General features: G+C 45.0%; 2 protein-coding genes across 2 annotated transcripts; both read left to right on the top strand.

Annotated features, from left to right (window-relative positions):
• The first annotated feature begins 4,615 nt into the window (after nucleotides 1-4,615).
• Nucleotides 4,616-7,452, top strand: LOC128711151 (solute carrier organic anion transporter family member 74D-like). The gene is made up of 7 exons (XM_053806016.1): nucleotides 4,616-4,938; nucleotides 5,059-5,459; nucleotides 5,536-6,376; nucleotides 6,454-6,595; nucleotides 6,692-6,802; nucleotides 6,895-7,214; nucleotides 7,284-7,452. The coding sequence occupies exons 1-7, from the start codon at nucleotides 4,616-4,618 to the stop codon at nucleotides 7,450-7,452; spliced, it is 2,307 nt and encodes a 768-aa protein (XP_053661991.1).
• A 3,330-nt stretch (nucleotides 7,453-10,782) lies between these two features.
• On the top strand, nucleotides 10,783-13,337 carry LOC128714790 (solute carrier organic anion transporter family member 74D-like). Its single transcript, XM_053809670.1, has 6 exons — nucleotides 10,783-11,638; nucleotides 11,878-12,160; nucleotides 12,226-12,423; nucleotides 12,491-12,632; nucleotides 12,700-12,893; nucleotides 12,956-13,337. The coding sequence occupies exons 1-6, from the start codon at nucleotides 10,783-10,785 to the stop codon at nucleotides 13,335-13,337; spliced, it is 2,055 nt and encodes a 684-aa protein (XP_053665645.1).
• The last annotated feature ends 4,463 nt before the right edge of the window (nucleotides 13,338-17,800 follow it).

Consider the following 17,800-nt stretch of genomic DNA (forward strand, 5'->3'; position numbering starts at 1 on the left):
CAATCAGCAATTGTTTTCTGTTGATTTTTTTTTGAGTGTTAAAACATTCTAAAATGCCATCCAATTTTTTTCTATTCCTAGAGGGAAATATGCACGCAGTGGAATTTTCCCCGCATCTGACTATCGCAAAACATACGACGGTAGGGGGACTATGGCTTTTTCCCATAACAAGTGGTTTAGCCCTTTTCCCTTCATTTTCATCGGAACATAAAGTCCATAATGCTGAGGGTGACTGTTGAATAGGTTGGTTGGTCTCGTTACAAAAGGGATGAGATGACGTTCGCTTGATACTTTAACATGTATGGGGTATATGTGTGTGTCTACTTGTGTGTATTTATACCCCGGGAACTCACCCCGTAGCGATTCCTTTCGTGCGTGGTTGTCATGCCGTCGCCTCGCACATGGTAGGGAAAAACAGGCAACCGTTTAAAAAAGCGCAGGGATTCACCATGTTCGATATTTTATTGATTCCAATTAGAGGCCATAAGGCTAATGATGTTTTTGTCCCAGTAAAGAAACGGGTCCCGTGGTGATAATAGTGCTGAGCTGCTGCTACTGCTTTCCTTCCTTTCCTTTATTGTTGCACGTCGAACGAGAAGGGATCGAATGATGGAGTCCATTCCTTATGCTAATCGATGAAAATTGACGTTTTGAAGGGTGACTTTGTTGTGTGGGAAGTGATTTGAGCTGGATGTTGTGGGAAATTGAGGGATTTTGTATGTTTCGGGTTTGTTTCCTTAAGCACATGTGTAGCGTTTAAAGGTTCATAACGTAATGATCCCCTTGTGCATCGAAAACAATTTCCTGCACTACGTTTATTTTTCGATGTTTTTACATTCACTAATGGATTAGTAAAATGGGTCATTTTATTGGGGGTTGGATGCTTTGTAAATTATTTTCAATAACCATACTCAAACAAAAAAGTGTCTCCTTGGCAGGTGAAAATGTGGTGATTTGAGCCATTTTATCAGGTTAAAATTGTACCCAACGTGGAAATATTTTAAACAAAAGCCTGTTGACGATGAGTCGTTTTGGGTAACTGACCTTCCTTTACAAACAACACCAACAATTGATAGAGAATCGGGTCTGCTCCGCTTCCCTGCAATTAATTTATCACTAACTTCTCTCACGATAGTAACTTCGGCAAGATAGTCTTTCGGTGGCTGACGATCAGAATGAAGGAGATGTTTTCCCAAATTCCAGTAATGACCGAGATATACAGAATATATTTGAAACATAACGGTAGGTGCTGATGGGGATACACTTAAACACACACCAGGCGTCAGCTGATCCTAAGCTTGCAGGTCGATAGAAGGGGACATTCCGCGACCCATTGTTTTGGGGTTTTACACGCCGTGCAATGGAGGCGCCTAGTCACACCGCGCGTTCGTTACCGACTACAAGTTCCGTATCCACCTCGGCGTGATTCCACAGTCTTTTTTATAGCCTGGGGTTGTCTCCTTAACCTTTATCTGTTTCCAAGTTTGAACGGAACGTAAAAGATTAACTAAATTGTGGTCACGCAAAAAAAATGGTAGAGCAACGCTCAAGCACATCCCAAAAAACGCCTGCGAAGGCGTCTTCATGGTTTGGAGGACCCACCTTTAAAACTGTATTGATGTATAAGGTGCACATTTGAAAGATGGTTTTGGAGTGATCCGAACAATAATATTCAATAAAAGTTTAATAATTTTTTATCAGGGCTCAATGCTTACCTTGTTAATCCTGTGCATCGCGATTGTTAGAGTTTAATTTTCTAGAAGTTTTGAGCCACTTTTGGATACATTTACCTCTTAAAGGTTAAACATTCCACGATCCTTGTGAATGCTACGTCTTATATTGGTTTTATTTATAATTACTTAATCGGTCATTGATCGGTCATTTCAATTCCTTGGCTTTGCGGAGGATAAAATTATCGGACATCTGCAGCGCAGTGAGAACCGTACATCCGGCTGAAACGTGTTCCGTTAAGGATGGGATTGCGGATCATTGCGACAAAGACAAAGTACTTACTTGCCGAATGTTCTGATCGTGACAGGCTGGGTTGTGTGGAGAAGCTGAATGAAATACGAGCTAGCTGAGCTGTTTGGCATGCCTGACGTTGGCCAAGGCCTGAAGGATAAGACAGTGAGGACAGGTGATGATCCGACTTATTTCCTACCAGGAAGTCGATCGTCAACAACTCGTTCGGCACGAGGTGTAGAGGTACGCATCGAGTTTGTCAAAAGGATCAAATGAAATGGCGGAAATGGGGTGCAGTCGGGGGTGGAGGAGAGCAACCCTGGACTGATTTGTGGACCTGCAATGAATGTATCAAGAAGAAGAAGAAGAAGTTCAATATCTTAAGATGGATTCTAACTACCGAAAACGTTTCGTGATCAAAAGGAAGTAGAACTAATCGTCAAGGCCACGTAAGAGCCGTTTATTTTATTGCATTATTTTTATAGCTTTTTGCCATCGTCGTAAGTTAATAAAGTAGATGATTGGCTCAATCGGGCATGAATGGAAAAGATTAATTTAATAATTAACATTGCACACACAACCTAAATCAAACAACCTGTTGCACAGTTCATCATTCCAATACTAAAACGCTTAACACATAATTGGACTAGTGCACAGAGAAAGTCCACGAAAAACTCGAACTTCAACCATTAATCCACGATGCTTGCCCCTTTTGCCAGTAATCCGTCGCACGGGTTGTCCACCGCTCGCTCACCTTTACACGCACGAAATCGCACGTACGATAAGAACCGGCAATTGCGACCGGCTTTACCAGGGACGGTAGTCGTAAGCCACACTACGGACCGGTACGCTTAAATTGATTTTGATTGAATTAGAGTATCTCGGAATCTTCGCCGCCCGACCCGGATGATCTTCGCGATCATCGGCACACAGCTAGACAGCTAGATCAGTCTACGGTTTCATTCGCGACCCGATGGCTGACCGGTGCAAAAGGTGTACAGTAAGGTGTTGGGTTCGATCTGTGCCGTGTGCTCTCCGTTAGATTCTGTGTGCTGGTGTGATAGACCGCTTCCTTCTATGGCAGCATCAGTGAATGCGGTAGGAGTGTGACACCAAACGTACCTCGTAAACAGTGAGTGTGCGGAATCTGATTTTAGCCGATGAATGGAGTTGCTAGTTGTGTGTGTAGGTGTGCGATAAAGAGTACAACCAGGGTTGACATTTTTAAGATGAATTCTCTAGCCCCACAGATCATTGCCCCCGTTGCGGTGGGATGGCGCCTCGAAAAATGCTTTCCTTACGACGCTTTCCATCCGGAATCGGCATCTTTCGAGGTTCCGCCACCAAACTGCAAACGTTCCAAGAAGTGCAAACGAGGTTTTGGGATCATGATTTACGGCGTGTTTGTGACCAAGCGGTTGTGTGTCGCTTCAGCATCCCATCACAAACACAATAGATACATCACGACGAGTAGATAACGAACTCGCGTTTATCAGATCATCCGCAACAGTACACACACACACACACACACACACACACACACACGGTACCAGGCCGATAAGAAGACGTCACAAAGATGTCACCGTGATTGGGAACGCGCGAGATTAACTCGATCGGTACCGTGTGCGAGCTGGGGCCGGGCAAGCACGTTCTAGAACTATGTTGTGCTAATTTTGGATGCTGCGTTCATATGACGTCTACCAACGTCAAACCAGAACTTATTTACGGCATAATAATTTGTTCGGAACAATTGAACTTTTCTACAAATTGGAACCGTCTGCACACCGACCACGCTCATCTTACGAGTGACCACCATTTAGTTTGTGCCGGCACTCGTTTTTGGCCCCGGGCCCGCTTATCGCCTGTTGGGTCCCGGGCTAGGGTGCAGCATATATCATCCTTAATCCACCACGGTACTTGCCGCCCTTGCACGGATGGTAGGGCGTGTGCAGCCCTGTAGGGGTTAATCTCTGTTCAAACGGTTCCCCTCCCTCTCAGCGCCTAGCCGCTACCAGCACCGTTCTTATCAGCGGCATTCCCAGCCGGTGCATCGGAACTTGCGGCCCATCGTCTTCTTATCATCCATATATCAAGCTCCACTGTTTGCTGTGCTGGGAGATGAAGATCCCGCATTCTCGGTGGCCAGACCCTGTCTGCGCCTAATGCCTTGAGCCGTCAACAAGCGGGCGCGCGTCTGCTGGACACGTTGGCCCGATGACAACGGTCGGTCATCACCGTGATCCACCGCGTGAGATGGATGATCTTTATGCGCTTGTGTGTTTGTGTGAGTGCGTTTGTATTTTCTTCTTCTCACCAGGAAGCAAACCGTATCGGACTGGACAAAACCATTCGCCGAAGGGTCACAAACGGGCAGAAGTCTGCTGGAACTGCAGCCTGACGCAGCTTCACGTGTCATCCAGTGAGGACTCGCAGGAACGGGAATTTCACAACCATTCAATGTGATCACTCGGTTCTATTTTCCACCCATATTTAGTTTGTGATTGGTGCCATCCGAACCGAAGAACAGTGAAGGTGCTGTGATGTGATTTGGAGGAAGTGATTCGATCGGCGTATTTGTACACAACAAGTTTAACACCACAATCGAAGTTCAATCAGTGCGTGTGTGTGTGTGTGAGGTTAGCTGGTCATCGAAATGACGTCCGAAAAAGATATGGATGTTTGCGATGCGCCTCGCAATGGTGAAAGCACGGGGAATGGGCATCGTGCCGTTGGTGACACTCGACAAGAACACGATCGTGCGAATGATACTGTCGATCGGGATCATGTGACCGAACAGGTGACAGTGAACGAACCCAAGGAAAGCTACGCCGTGTACAACAATGGCAAGAAGGCGGAAAAGATACCAGAGATGGAGAAGATGTTACCCGAGGACGTGGAGAACATGTATCGGGATATGCCGCTTACCAAGGATACGTCCTGCGGGTTGTGGATATTCCAGGGTCCTATGTTGCAAAGGTAATTTAATTGCTCGATTAAGTGTCTCAAGTGGGTCTCCAGTTGTGTGGTGATCTCGTTCCAAAACTAATCCTTCTTGCCTAACGCGATCAATCTCCGTCTCATTCCGGGCATTGCCAGATTCGCCAACAAGAAAGTGTACGTGTTCATGTACGGTGTGGTGGGTTGCATCTTTTCCGCCACCTATGCATACTTCAACGGTACGATCACGACGCTAGAGAAGCGCTACAAAATTCCCAGCAAAAACACGGGCATCATCTCGGTGGGGAACGACATCAGCGCACTGCTGCTGTCCGCCATCTTAAGCTACTACGCCGGCAAGGGCCACCGGCCGCGCTGGATCGCGTTCGGGCTGCTGATGATAACGGTGTTCTGCTGGATGACGGCCCTGCCCCATCTGCTGTACGGGCCGGGTGAAGCCGCCCTGTCCCTCACCACCGAGTACGGTGCCACGTACGATGCGAACCAAACGCTAGAGGTGATGGAGGCACAGAAGGCCAAAACGCTTTGCCGAACGAATGGTGAGGCACGGGTTTTATCGCCTGCTCTGTCGCTTGTTTTTGGCCGTTAATGCAAATTGCGTACTTTTAATTCCAGCGACCCGCGGCGCGGAATGTGAACGAGAGGAGGGCACGCTCGCTCCTCAGATTGTACTGTTCGTAGCACAGTTCATCTCCGGGATTGGTAGCTCCCTGTACTACACGCTCGGTGTCTCGTACATGGACGACAACATCAAGAAGTCGAAAACACCGGCCCTGGTCAGTGTTTCGTACTTTCTGCGCATGCTGGGTCCTGCCATCGGGTACGCGTTAGCGTCCTACTTCCTGAAGCTCTACATCTCACCCTCGATGACACCGACCATTAGCAACACGGATCCCCGCTGGTTGGGAGCCTGGTGGATGGGATGGTTAATTTTGGGTGCCGTCCTGGCCTTCTTCGCCATCTTTATGGCGATGTTCCCGAAGCAACTGCCGAGAGCCGCCGCCCGGAAGCGAATCGCACAGGAAAAACGCCGGCTCGGTATGCAGCTCAGTGATGCATCGCGGCGCGAAGATGAGCTGCCGGCCTCGTTTAAGGATATGCTGAAAACGTTCAAACGATTGCTGCGCAACAAAATCTTGATGCTCAATAACATCGCGTCGGTGTTTTACTTCTTCGGCTACATGCCGTACTGGATCTTCACACCGAAGTACATCGAAACGCAGTACAAACAGTCCGCTTCCACTTCGAGTCTCGTCACGGGCACGGTTGCCCTGTGCTTCTCCGCAATCGGGGTACTGCTGTCCGGGTTGGTCATCTCCAAGTTTAAACCAAGAGCGCGCTATATGGCCGCCTGGAACGTCATCGTTGGAGTGCTCTCCGTGATGGGCATGATCGCGTACGCTTTCCTCGGTTGTACGGCCAGCGAGGACTCCGTCATCGTAAACATTCCGTCACAGTATGTAGCTCGTTCGGCACGGGAGTCACAATGGTAAATGATCCTCACGTTGCAAATTGTTTCAAATTGTCCCACAGAACGGACCTTACACCGACGTGCAACTCGGCCTGCCAGTGCGACTACGTCAAGTACTCTCCGATCTGCGGCGAGGACGGTAACACCTACATTTCGGCCTGTCATGCAGGCTGCAAGCGTCAGAACCAGTACGGTGATCTTAAAGTAAGCCTGACATTGACTCGCATCCCATCCGTTCGTTCACATGAGACCATTGGGTTAATCGCCTTATCTTATTGGTTGTCCGGTTGCTTCCCACAGATCTATGGCGAGTGTTCGTGCATAACGTCGGTGGCAAATTACACCAGCCCGCTCTACACGCAGCTGCTTTCGGATGGCAATCGTACCAGCGGCACGCGCGATGAGAATGCAGTTGAGTTTCACCACAAGCTAGCGCCTAGCTATTTCTATAACGATCCATCTCACTCTAATGTGACGCCTTTTCTATCTCTTTCGCCGCCCAGTTTACACTCGGTGGATCAGCTATAGCCGGCCCATGCCCACTGGACTGCCACCGGGAGTTCGTCACCTTCCTGGTGGTGATGTGCTTCTTGAAGTTTTCCGGCGCAACCGGACGGGCGAGTAACTTCCTGGTGTCGGTACGCTGTGTCGACGAGAAGGATAAGGCCGTTTCGATGGGTTTCGGCATGATGGTGCTGAGCCTGATGTCCTTCATTCCGAGTCCGATCTTCTTTGGTCTGGTGCTGGACAAAACGTGTCTCGTGTGGGGTAAAACATGCACCGGCAAGGGTAACTGTTGGTTGTACGATGGTGAAACGTTGAGGTAATGGCAGGATCAACCGTAGCTGCTTTGGTGGGAGTTACCTTACCATCTCGATGTTTCCAATTCTAGATATTTGCTAAACTTCATAGCGGCCGCCTTCGTACTGGTGGGCACACTGTTCGACTGTGGCGTATGGTATTATGTCAAGGACTTGAAAATATTTGACGACGAGGTGAAAGACAAGGAGATTGCACTGGCTGACAAAGAGGAGGAAGCCATCACGGACCGGCCAACGTAGATGGACGGGAAGGGGTTGAAGAATTTATTCTTTCCTCATATGCCAATTCGTTTGAGGCAGTTCTGTTTTTTTTATGAAAAGAAAACCAGCTTTGTTGTATAGTGAAACTATGACGATTATTTAAATAATTAGCTATCCGTTAAGAAATAAAAACACACACCATGAAGGAGATCGATTTGTTTTATTTGGGTGCATAATGGAAGAATTAAGGCCGTTCCGGTGGCATGATGGTAGCGACGTCGGGTTTCACACGAACGGACTGGACCAATCCTCCGTAGCAAGGACTGACTTTCCGGCTGCATAGTAAGGTAAATCGATACGGTTAATTTCTACGAAAAAAAGAATTATTGCACAAGACAATTTTTTTTAATATGGCTAATTTTAGTTACTTGCTGTTTAATGTCATTTAAAAAACCGCAAATAATTTGGATGATTTGTTCTATTAGGGATAGAACGGGCTTTTATAACCAAACATAAATAAGTCCTTAACAAACAATTTGAGAACAGGACACTTTGGTTTCTTCTCCAATTTTACCGTTTCACAGATTAAAAGGCCATTTCTGTAGCTATCATCGCATCATCGCGGCTCTCTTAACTGCTGTTAGCGCCACCTGTGATTTTTTCAGAAACTATGCTAGCTAAGACAATCACCTGGAAAGCATGCAAAGCGCACTCTGTAGGAATAATTGAAAACTAAATACAGTGGAACGTTTCATTTTAGCAAGTTTATTGTAGTTTTAAATAAAACATGATTTGCCGTTACTTTTGTTTTTGGATTCAGTGATGTGAGTAGTGTAAACAAAATGAGGACACCAAGTCCCTTGAGAATATATATAATTATTAAAAACTCTTGTAGTATTACGTGTACGCACGGATTCTGTTCGACTTCGCCAAAGAGATCGGAATCACCCTATGATTTCTTTTCCTTTCCCATCCTGTAGCCAGTACGCACTGTCGTTTGTTCTTGTTTGTTTTTTTTTGTTTTGTTTAGATGTTGAAATGTTTCGGCGAACGCTCCCATAACGGTTGAGACAGACGCTGCCACAACGCAGTCTGACATGCTCTTGGAGACAGATCTATGCTATATCTACTGGGAATATCAGCTCTCATGGACGACAATATCAATAAGATCAATAAGCAAACATCAGGAAAGCACGTCATCGCGCTGACTATCCTTCGCCAAAACTCTTGTGGTTTATAAAGAGTGAATCGTGAATCGACTCAAGAAAGTAGCAGGTCCTTTTTTAGACGAAAAAAGTAATAGTAGTTTTCTTAAATAATTGGAATGATTGACGAACTAATGGAATAATGGTTTGGCCATTCATTATGGATATTAAAACAAACATTTAAACAACAAACTTTAAGTTTTTCTCTGAACAAGGTCAACAAAAAGTTGAGCAACAAAATTACATACGAAAATGGGGAAATAAAAGGTCGATGAGTTACGTATCAACATATTATTTTAAATAATTGAATAATTTGACCTACCTTAGTACAGGAAGATTATGAAAATTTATACGCATTTAAATATTATTAGCATGCATCATTATTGCCAATAATGCTTCAGGGTTCGCAGCGCGGTAGTGTATTTGGTGGCGGTGCCGGTTTCACAACGACAGGATCGGTCTAAAACCATATACGGACTAATCCCCCTTACACAATACAGGCTATGCCGATTCGTGTGAATAAAGTCATCTACCTAGACCTCTCGAGATTGTTTTGCCAGTTAAGAAGAAGGAGAACCTCTTACATACTTTCTTTACTGGAGCTACAGCCGCTTCGCAGTCTTGGCCTGCTGCAGGAGTCTCTCTAAACCGCTCACGGTCGAGATCCTTCGACTGCCAATTCTACACCTCTGCCTTTCTGACGGAAGCATCAACGGCATCACTCCATTTCAATTTGGGCATATCACACCTCTTCTGTCCATGTGGACGACCTAAAAGGACTGTGTCGTCCGGTGTCATGCTCATGACGTGACCAACCCACCGGAGTCTGTAGTTCGCCATACAGCTCATAGAGCTCCTCAATGTAGCGGCGGCGAAGAAGAATCTCGTTTCATGTCTATTCTGAGCTACCACGACTCTTGAGTTCTCAAAGACAAGTCAAAAGCATTTAACGCGTTGGATCGTGGATTGTCAACGTGGAGTTTGTGGAAATGATATGATTTCCTTGGTAGGTATTGAATATTGAAATAACATTACACTGCGTACAGTTTAAAAATAATAAACTTTTAAGTAAACAATAAATAGACTAATTGTTCTCTGTATTAATGTCACACACCTAAAAGTCAATTACCGTTTATCGTAGCAGAAAATCAGCACATCGTGCATCATGTTTTTGAAAATGAATTAATCTTTTAATTTTTTTTTTTAATTTTACACCGTTTCCTGTGTGTAGTGCAATACTAACATTGCATTCTGCGTAAAACGATAATACAGGCTGAACAAACATTAATTACCTACAATCTCTCTTTAATTAGCCGAAATTTTTTCTTTATCTGCTATTTTTAAAAAGAACATAAATCACATTACGAATTGTTACCACGGATGGATGGTAATACAATAAAATTAACCATGATCCAAACGATAATTACCTTCATAATCTAATACGCTCACCTGCTGCAGTACGTAAGAGCGAGTTCAAATTAATGGCACTAATTAGAACACAAAATTATCACTTAATGCAATTGCAACCAAACCCTATCCTATCATCGGTTCTCCAAAAAAAAACACACGCACACTCACACACACACACACACCTAGGTGGATGATTGACCTTTAATGATTGCAATTGATCCGAAAATTATAATGCTGCACCGAACGATTAGCAGTTGTTGATGAAGCCAGCCAATAATTATGCTCGCACAACCAGCCCGGATCGTGACTAATGACCTTTTAGCACCGGCAGCATGGACGGGTGCGTATTCATTCAACAAAATATGATCCCACCATAAACCGTATCGGGGCTGTTTGTTGTCCACGTGAAGCACTTGGTACGGGATGTGCACTGTTTGTGCACGGTTGGGCTATTGGTTTACGAGATCATCATGGTCCACTGTGCTGGAATGGGTCAACGAATACACAAAGAAATGAGTTTTGGCTAGCAAAACCAAAACAAAAAAAAACATAACAGAACATATGTACCACTCGCTTTATCCTATCAAGTGGCCAAAATCGTGCTGCGTGATGCTGTACGATCAAGCGCCCTATCGCACCACCACGTATCTGAGGCAATAAAGGTGCTTAAGTCGCTGATAAGCCGTCCGGTGGATCAACGTCGTCCGACCGTGTAAGCCGCGGCCAGTTGACGGGTGACGGCCTTGCGTGCATCATGAACGGTAGCTTGGCGAACGGATTGAACGAGGGCCTTAATGCCCCACCGCCAAAGATCGCCTTCGATCGGAGCATTTCCGCGTACAGTGAGCGGGATGTGCAGTGTGGCTTTTGGGTGTGCCGTGGACCGTTCTGGCAGCGGCTCGCCAGCAAGAAGCTGTACGTGCTGCTGTTCGGGCTGATTGGGTGCATCCTTAACTCCACCACCTCGTACTTCTACGGCACGCTTACCACGGTGGAGAAAAGCATCCAGATATCGTCCCGCACGGTCGGCATAATAACGGCCGGGTCGGATCTATCGTTCGTGCTGGCGTCGCTGTTCCTTTCGTACTATGCGTCGAACCGCCGGAAACCGCTGTGGATTGCGATGGGAATCGTCAGCATGGCACTGTCCTGCTTCGTGAACGCGCTGCCGCACTTTCTGTTCTCCAAAGGACAGGAAGAGCTTGTGCAGAATGTGGGTAATTGGACGAAAGGTGGAGATAACCTGTGCCGGGAGGATCGACTACCTCCGGACTGTTCACTCGACCTGGGCGATATACGGCCGCAGCTGGTACTGTTCTTCGGAAGCTTCCTGTCCGGCATCGGGACATCGCTGTACTTCACGCTAGGTCTCACCTATCTCGATGATAACGTGCGCAAGGAGAAGGTACCGTTCCTTTCCAGCTTAGCCGCCTTTGGACGACGCATGGGACCGCTGGTAGGCTTCTCGCTGGCTTCCCTCTGTCTCAAGTACTTCGTGCACGTGGGTGTCGATCCGGGTTACGATCAGAGCGATCCACGCTGGATCGGTGCGTGGTGGATGGGATGGTTAGTGCTTGGCTCTATGCTCATCCTCATTGCTCCATTCTTCGGTAAGTGTGGGTTGTGGGGGGAAAATTGGCACGATTTCGCAACCGTGAGCGCGACTGCATGGCGACCGGTGGATTTGTTTGGTGTTTGCATACGTACGAGATAGCACCGTGCCGTGTGCTCGGTAGGCAATAAAGGAACTTCTCACCCAACGGTCAATGTGGCACACCGTAGCTGTTGGAGTGCCTTTGTGTGTGTGTGCATGTGTTATAAGTAAAATATTCCCGACTGTCATTTGCAGCCAGCTTCCCGAAGGTTCTACCCCGAACGGCGGAACGCATATCCCTGTCACGGCAGGCAAGTCGTACGAGCGGTACCCATTCGACCGCCGAGGAGGAGGTGGATGGTGACAGGAAGGTGTCGTTCGGTGACATGCTGGTGACGGTGCGTCGGCTCATCACCAACAAGGCGTACGTGTTCAACAACGCGGCCAGCATCTTCTACTTCTTCGGGTACATGCCGTTCTTCCTGTTCCAGGCGAAGTACATCGAGATCCAGTACCGATTAACTCCATCCCAGGCAAAGTGAGTAAAGGACAGTTTCGGTTGTGGATACTTTCGAATGTAAATGTTCCTTTGCATTACTGCAGCATGGTTACAGGATCGGTTTCGCTAGTGTTTTCCGCCCTAGGAATATTGATCGCTGGTATGGTGATCCAAAAGCTTCGAGTTACCTCCCGGCAGCTGGCTGGATGGAATGTCGTCACGAGCATTCTGTCGGCGATAGGCATCGTTGGTTACGCATGGTTTGGCTGTTCCGCGCTCAATAATGCGGATATCGTGGCTAAGTAAGTGGCTACTGCTGAGAACGCAAAGACGTTTTGTAACAGATAACATGAACGGTATTGTTTTTAGTTCACAGGACGCTAATTGTAGTCTTGGCTGTAACTGCGATTTTGTCAAATATGCTCCAATTTGTGGAAGCGATGGACAAACGTACCTTTCACCGTGTCACGCTGGATGTAGAGAGCTGATGAAAGATGCTAGTGGAACGACGGTAATCTAGAAGGTTAATAAGTAACGAAACTCCTCCTTACTACCTCCTTTTTTCTTGCTTGCTGCAGCTGTACACCAATTGCTCCTGTATTCCAAATCTCGTGACAGGCGGCGGAAACGTTACGTCCAGCTTCGGTTCCGCCATGCCCGGAAGCTGTCCGGTTGATTGTTGGACCCCGTTCTACTTCTTTCTCATTGTGATGTGTCTGAACAAGTTCATCGGAGGAACGGAATCGGCTGCCAATTTCCTCATCGGACTAAGGTGGGGAGATGTTTCTCCTGAGTGACATTCTCGTTTTATAAAGACTCTTCTCTGTTCCACAGGTGTGTGGAGCCCCGCGATAAAGCGATCTCAATGGGGTTCTCGATGGCGATCAACACGCTGTTTTCCTTTCTTCCTGCACCGATCATCTTCGGTGCGATCATCGATCGTACTTGCGTGCTTTGGGGACGCACCTGCGCCAAACAGGGTAACTGTTGGCTTTACGATGGCGAAGCATTACGCGTATCAATGAACTATACGGCGGCCGTGTTTGTCATCATCGGGACGTGCTTCGACATGGGCACATGGTACTATTCGAAGAACTTCAAGATATTTGATGATGCTCCCGGCGAGGAAGACGGCAAGATCCCGGTGGAAAAGGAGCTTGTTTCGCTTGTAAACAAAGGGAAGGAAGATCCTGCAGAGGCTACGCGAGTTAACTAACCGGTTCGGATGTGTTGATAACCTTGCCACATCTCGGGTGACATCTTGGGCGGTATGTCGTGTGCCATCCGTCACCATCTATCCCTTGCGTCGGTTATCTCACGTTGAGCGAGTAAACCGCTTATCACTTATGCTAACAAGCAACTGTGTGTACACGACAAACTGACCCATGACACTTGTTGGGTCCCGCACTAAGCTAGTGGAAGCTGCGCAGATTGAAGCGCTCAGAATATATGATATGAAGCGTAAAGATAATGGTCGTAAAGTTGTTTAGATGTCGTTAATGACCTTGAGATGATGATAGTTATTATTATTATTTATTGAGATATTTGTCGCATCTGAGCTTCCTTTTCTTTCTTCATTAACACGAGTGGCCTACAGTGAGGCGGGTTAATTTGAGCAGTGAGATGGTGTGATAGATTTTCACACGACAAGACGGATGACAATCCCATCCGAACAGTTTTCTTGTAGTGGTGATATAACAAGAAAACAATCTTATAAACCAGTTATGGAAGTTATACTTATCTTGCTGTACAATTGGTGACGAAACTACTGGTGACGAACTACTGCACTAGCATGCTGTCTATCATTAAAGGCAGCAGATGTCCGAAATAGCTGGCGTCCCATTAGCACTAAACAACAAATGGTGGTAACCGTAATAGAAATAAACCAGACGCCTCAAACTGGGTGTCAAGTACTCTCTTATTGACGAATATCATCACACTCGACAGTTGGCTAGTTGTGGCATATCAAGCAAAACATAAACGGATACGCTCTTTAACACTTTGCTGCAACTGGCTTATATTTGATGGTCCATGATGTGTATGATTCCCAAAAATTTGAATGCAAGAAACGCTCGACTAAATCTAAAAACTCAGCCTAGATCTAAAAAAAATAACCAGGATAATTATTTTCTTCTCAAAACTGGCCGTAGTGATTAATTTCTGGTAGGTGTGTGATTCTCGTACATTTGAAATGAAAATGAAAGTTCTATCTACGCTTTTTTTTTTTTTGGACATTCATGTTAATGTGAAGAAACAATAGGCATATACATTGCATATTTTTACGTCCATACTTGTAATCTTTTAAGTAAGATCATTGACAAGTTGATATTTATTTATTAATTTATTTACTTACATAATAATATTTGCCACAGAGATGTAAAAAATGTTTATTTAAACCTAACTGATGGATTATTTACGACTAAAACTGCTCTAAAACTGCAAGAGACTAATAGATCAGGAACGGGCAATAAATTCAAAGGAATATCTCAGATGGTATCGGAAAGACGACAGCGAGAGGTGAAAATAAATGAGACGAAGAGTTAACCACACGCAGAGTACGAAGAAAAAGATCGGCGCCACTAACTGAGGTGCAACGTCTGGGAATAATTAAAAGCCGATGGATACGGAAGGAACGATTTGGAACATATAGAGGGATTAAAGCGAGAAGCGTAAGCACATCAATACAATCAAGCAAGAGGAAAGCTACAAATATAGTTTGGGCCTGGAGGCGGCGGTCTTCGAGTGATTCAATAACCGTCAGGGGACATCTGGATTCGTAATTGTGCAAAGATGCAGAAGAACTACTGAGGAATTTTCGGATCGCAAACCTGGTGAAGGATCTCTGCACCCACTCAATACGGTTCATGTGGTCCTGAGCTGTATTGGCCCATATCACAGGGCAATACTGAGGCAAACACCAAACCAGCGAGCAGAACAATGTTTTTAAACACAGCGCATCAGAAAAATCCTATTCAATTCTACTCAAAAGACTAAGCATCGATATGAGACGTCATGGTGATACCACTATGGAACCAAACGCCCAAGTCCTTGATCAATGAGACTGATCCTGATATTAGCGTTCAGGGACAAAACCAACCATATCAAAATTAACAAATATCAGATGCAATTGTCTATCAAAGAAACATGAATCCCCGATTATATGATGCAAGGCGATGGCATTATCGAAATTTTAGATCACTAAAACGCTCCTTAAATTATCTCTTCGAGTGCGGTACCTGTGTAGTGTACAATCGATGAGAACGGCGAGTTAATACTGTGTATGTGAAAGTTTCCACACAATTTCTGCTGAAATTAACCAAAGATAGACGTTTCACCGATACTATCATGATTAGCATCGCTTAGGGTACGATCAGACGCGTTGCTTGATAGAATGTAAACAACACCGGCAATAGCAATACATCCTTAGGTTTTTAACCACAGCTGCTGAGCAGCGCGTTGAATCGCTGAGAGTTCAGTAGGCACTAATACAGACGAGCATACAACAGGAGTTCCATCGCTATGAATGTGAACACTACTTGATGCGTATCTATGACAACGGAATTTGCGATAAAGATTATCTCAGTGAGTGTGATCACACTGAAGTAATGTTCCCACAGATCGTAATCAGTTTCAGTTCAAGCAATGAGTAGTTCGGATGTGAAAGTCAATCGGAATTTATGGTGAGTCATAATTATTCCGAATTTTGACTGCGTTGTAGGCAGTATAGGTAATTCAGGAAAAAAATGATTGTTCGTGTAGTGCACAAAATATATTGCTTAGATGGAAATGGATCGATTACATCAACACTGTTATGGTTGTGTTGTTCATCAAGGGAATTGGACAATAATTTACCATTGCGAACAAAATATGCGACAAACTTGCAAACAAATATATTTATGCAAAAGCCAGTGCGATGTAATGTAGTTTTCCGTAGATGTCAGAAATGGGAGTGCATTGAACTTGGTTGATCACCATGAAGGCATTGAGAATCTTGCGTGGGTTGTCAGGTTTGATAAAGCCGCTTGTAATTCGTATAGATACATGCTTTACTAGCTTAGTGCGTCTTAAGAAGAACATTGCTACAACTGAAGAAACTTTGATAATCCTGCTTGTGGTCGGTTCTACGCAAAGAATGAAGCAATAGCAGTACATGCAACATTTGTAGTTTCATGTGTGTGTTTATAGTGTTATAGGATGTGATAAAATGTACATAAAAGTGATGATGTGATATGTATAAAAGTGTGACCGATGGAACATCTTCCAGCAGATAAAGATGTTGTGGATAGGAAATGAAAGCTCAAACAACACCCACAAGGTACGTCTCTATTGAGTTCGATCAATGTCTATCATTTTATTTTTCGTTAGTAATTACATTAGTTACACACGAGCTGGTTTTTGTTATGTGTTTGTTTAGTTTTTGCCTAGAATCTTCGTTTTTTCACTGAATACATTAAAAAAAAGGTGAACAAATGAGTTTTGTCCAAGAAAAACACAGAAACGAAAACACGAGACAGTCTAGTCTTTCAATTAGTTGACGATTTTCGTTTCTTGCTCTCTTTTCAATTCATTTCGCCACTATCATGCTAGTAATAATATTCGTCAGTGTTCCTATTTCGTTTTCGTTTGTTTTTTTTTCTTCGCTACTTATTATGCTTTTCCCTATTTATATTCCCTACCTCTTCCAAAACCGCGAAATCTATTCCATTTGAGCCACTTAAACGCTAAAGTTATCACAGATTTTGCGAAATTTTTTGTTTCGTTCGATCGTCGTTCGTGTTTCGTTTTCATTTTCACTTTGCGTGTTATTTTGTGTGTGTGTGTTTTTGTTTAGGTATCAGTGAAGAGTTTTTTGTTTAGTATGCTACAGCGGAGAGTTTTTCCGTTTTAAAAATACTGACCGACCGGTTCAGTCTCTACGCCTGCATCCGAACGTGTGTTGAAGGGCGTGATTGCTTTACTTGCTGGCACGTTACCACACTGGAGCACTCTCCAAAGTCCACCGTACCGGGCTATTTCCATAAGAGACTCGCATCGGTGCCAGATGAAGCCGAGCATGAGAATCGGAGGCGATGTGCGATGCTGCGATGGGTTCGAGATAGCACAACCAGTCGCGGTTGAAGCCAGTGCTTGTTTATTGTACAAATCTGTCGGAAGTAGAACGGAATGGACACTCGTCAGTCTTAGCAGATGGGTTTGATCGGTGTCAAAAGAATACTTACGATTTAAAATGAATGTGAATATCCTTGAACCCATGCTCGGTTGAACGGATGTCCAGCGTGTTCGGTACCTAATCTAGCGACGAAAAACGAAATATTGGTTAACTTAAAAGCAAACGAGCGCAAATTGAGAACCAAATGTGCGACTAGCTACCTGCATGGATTGCGATCGCAATTCGCTTTCAAATCGTCCGTTTTTTTTGACATCAAAATAACGCTACTGTTCCCCATTTTTAACAGTGTACATAGCTACACATTCGGTAAGTTCAGAAATTCGATGTACATTGATGCACGCTAAAGCAGAAGCGGCCATTATTACAGCCGTCGGAATTGGTATCTTTACTATCAAGCTTCTGCGTTGCATACGTCTACTGGGTTTATGTCCTTTTGCTACTACCTTTTTTACTACGATGGATCGAGCAGGTTCGCCTTATGTTTTCGGATTGCGGTTTTACATATTTCT

Source organism: Anopheles marshallii, chromosome 3 (genome assembly GCF_943734725.1).
Source record: "Anopheles marshallii chromosome 3, idAnoMarsDA_429_01, whole genome shotgun sequence".
NCBI lineage: Eukaryota > Metazoa > Arthropoda > Insecta > Diptera > Culicidae > Anopheles > Anopheles marshallii.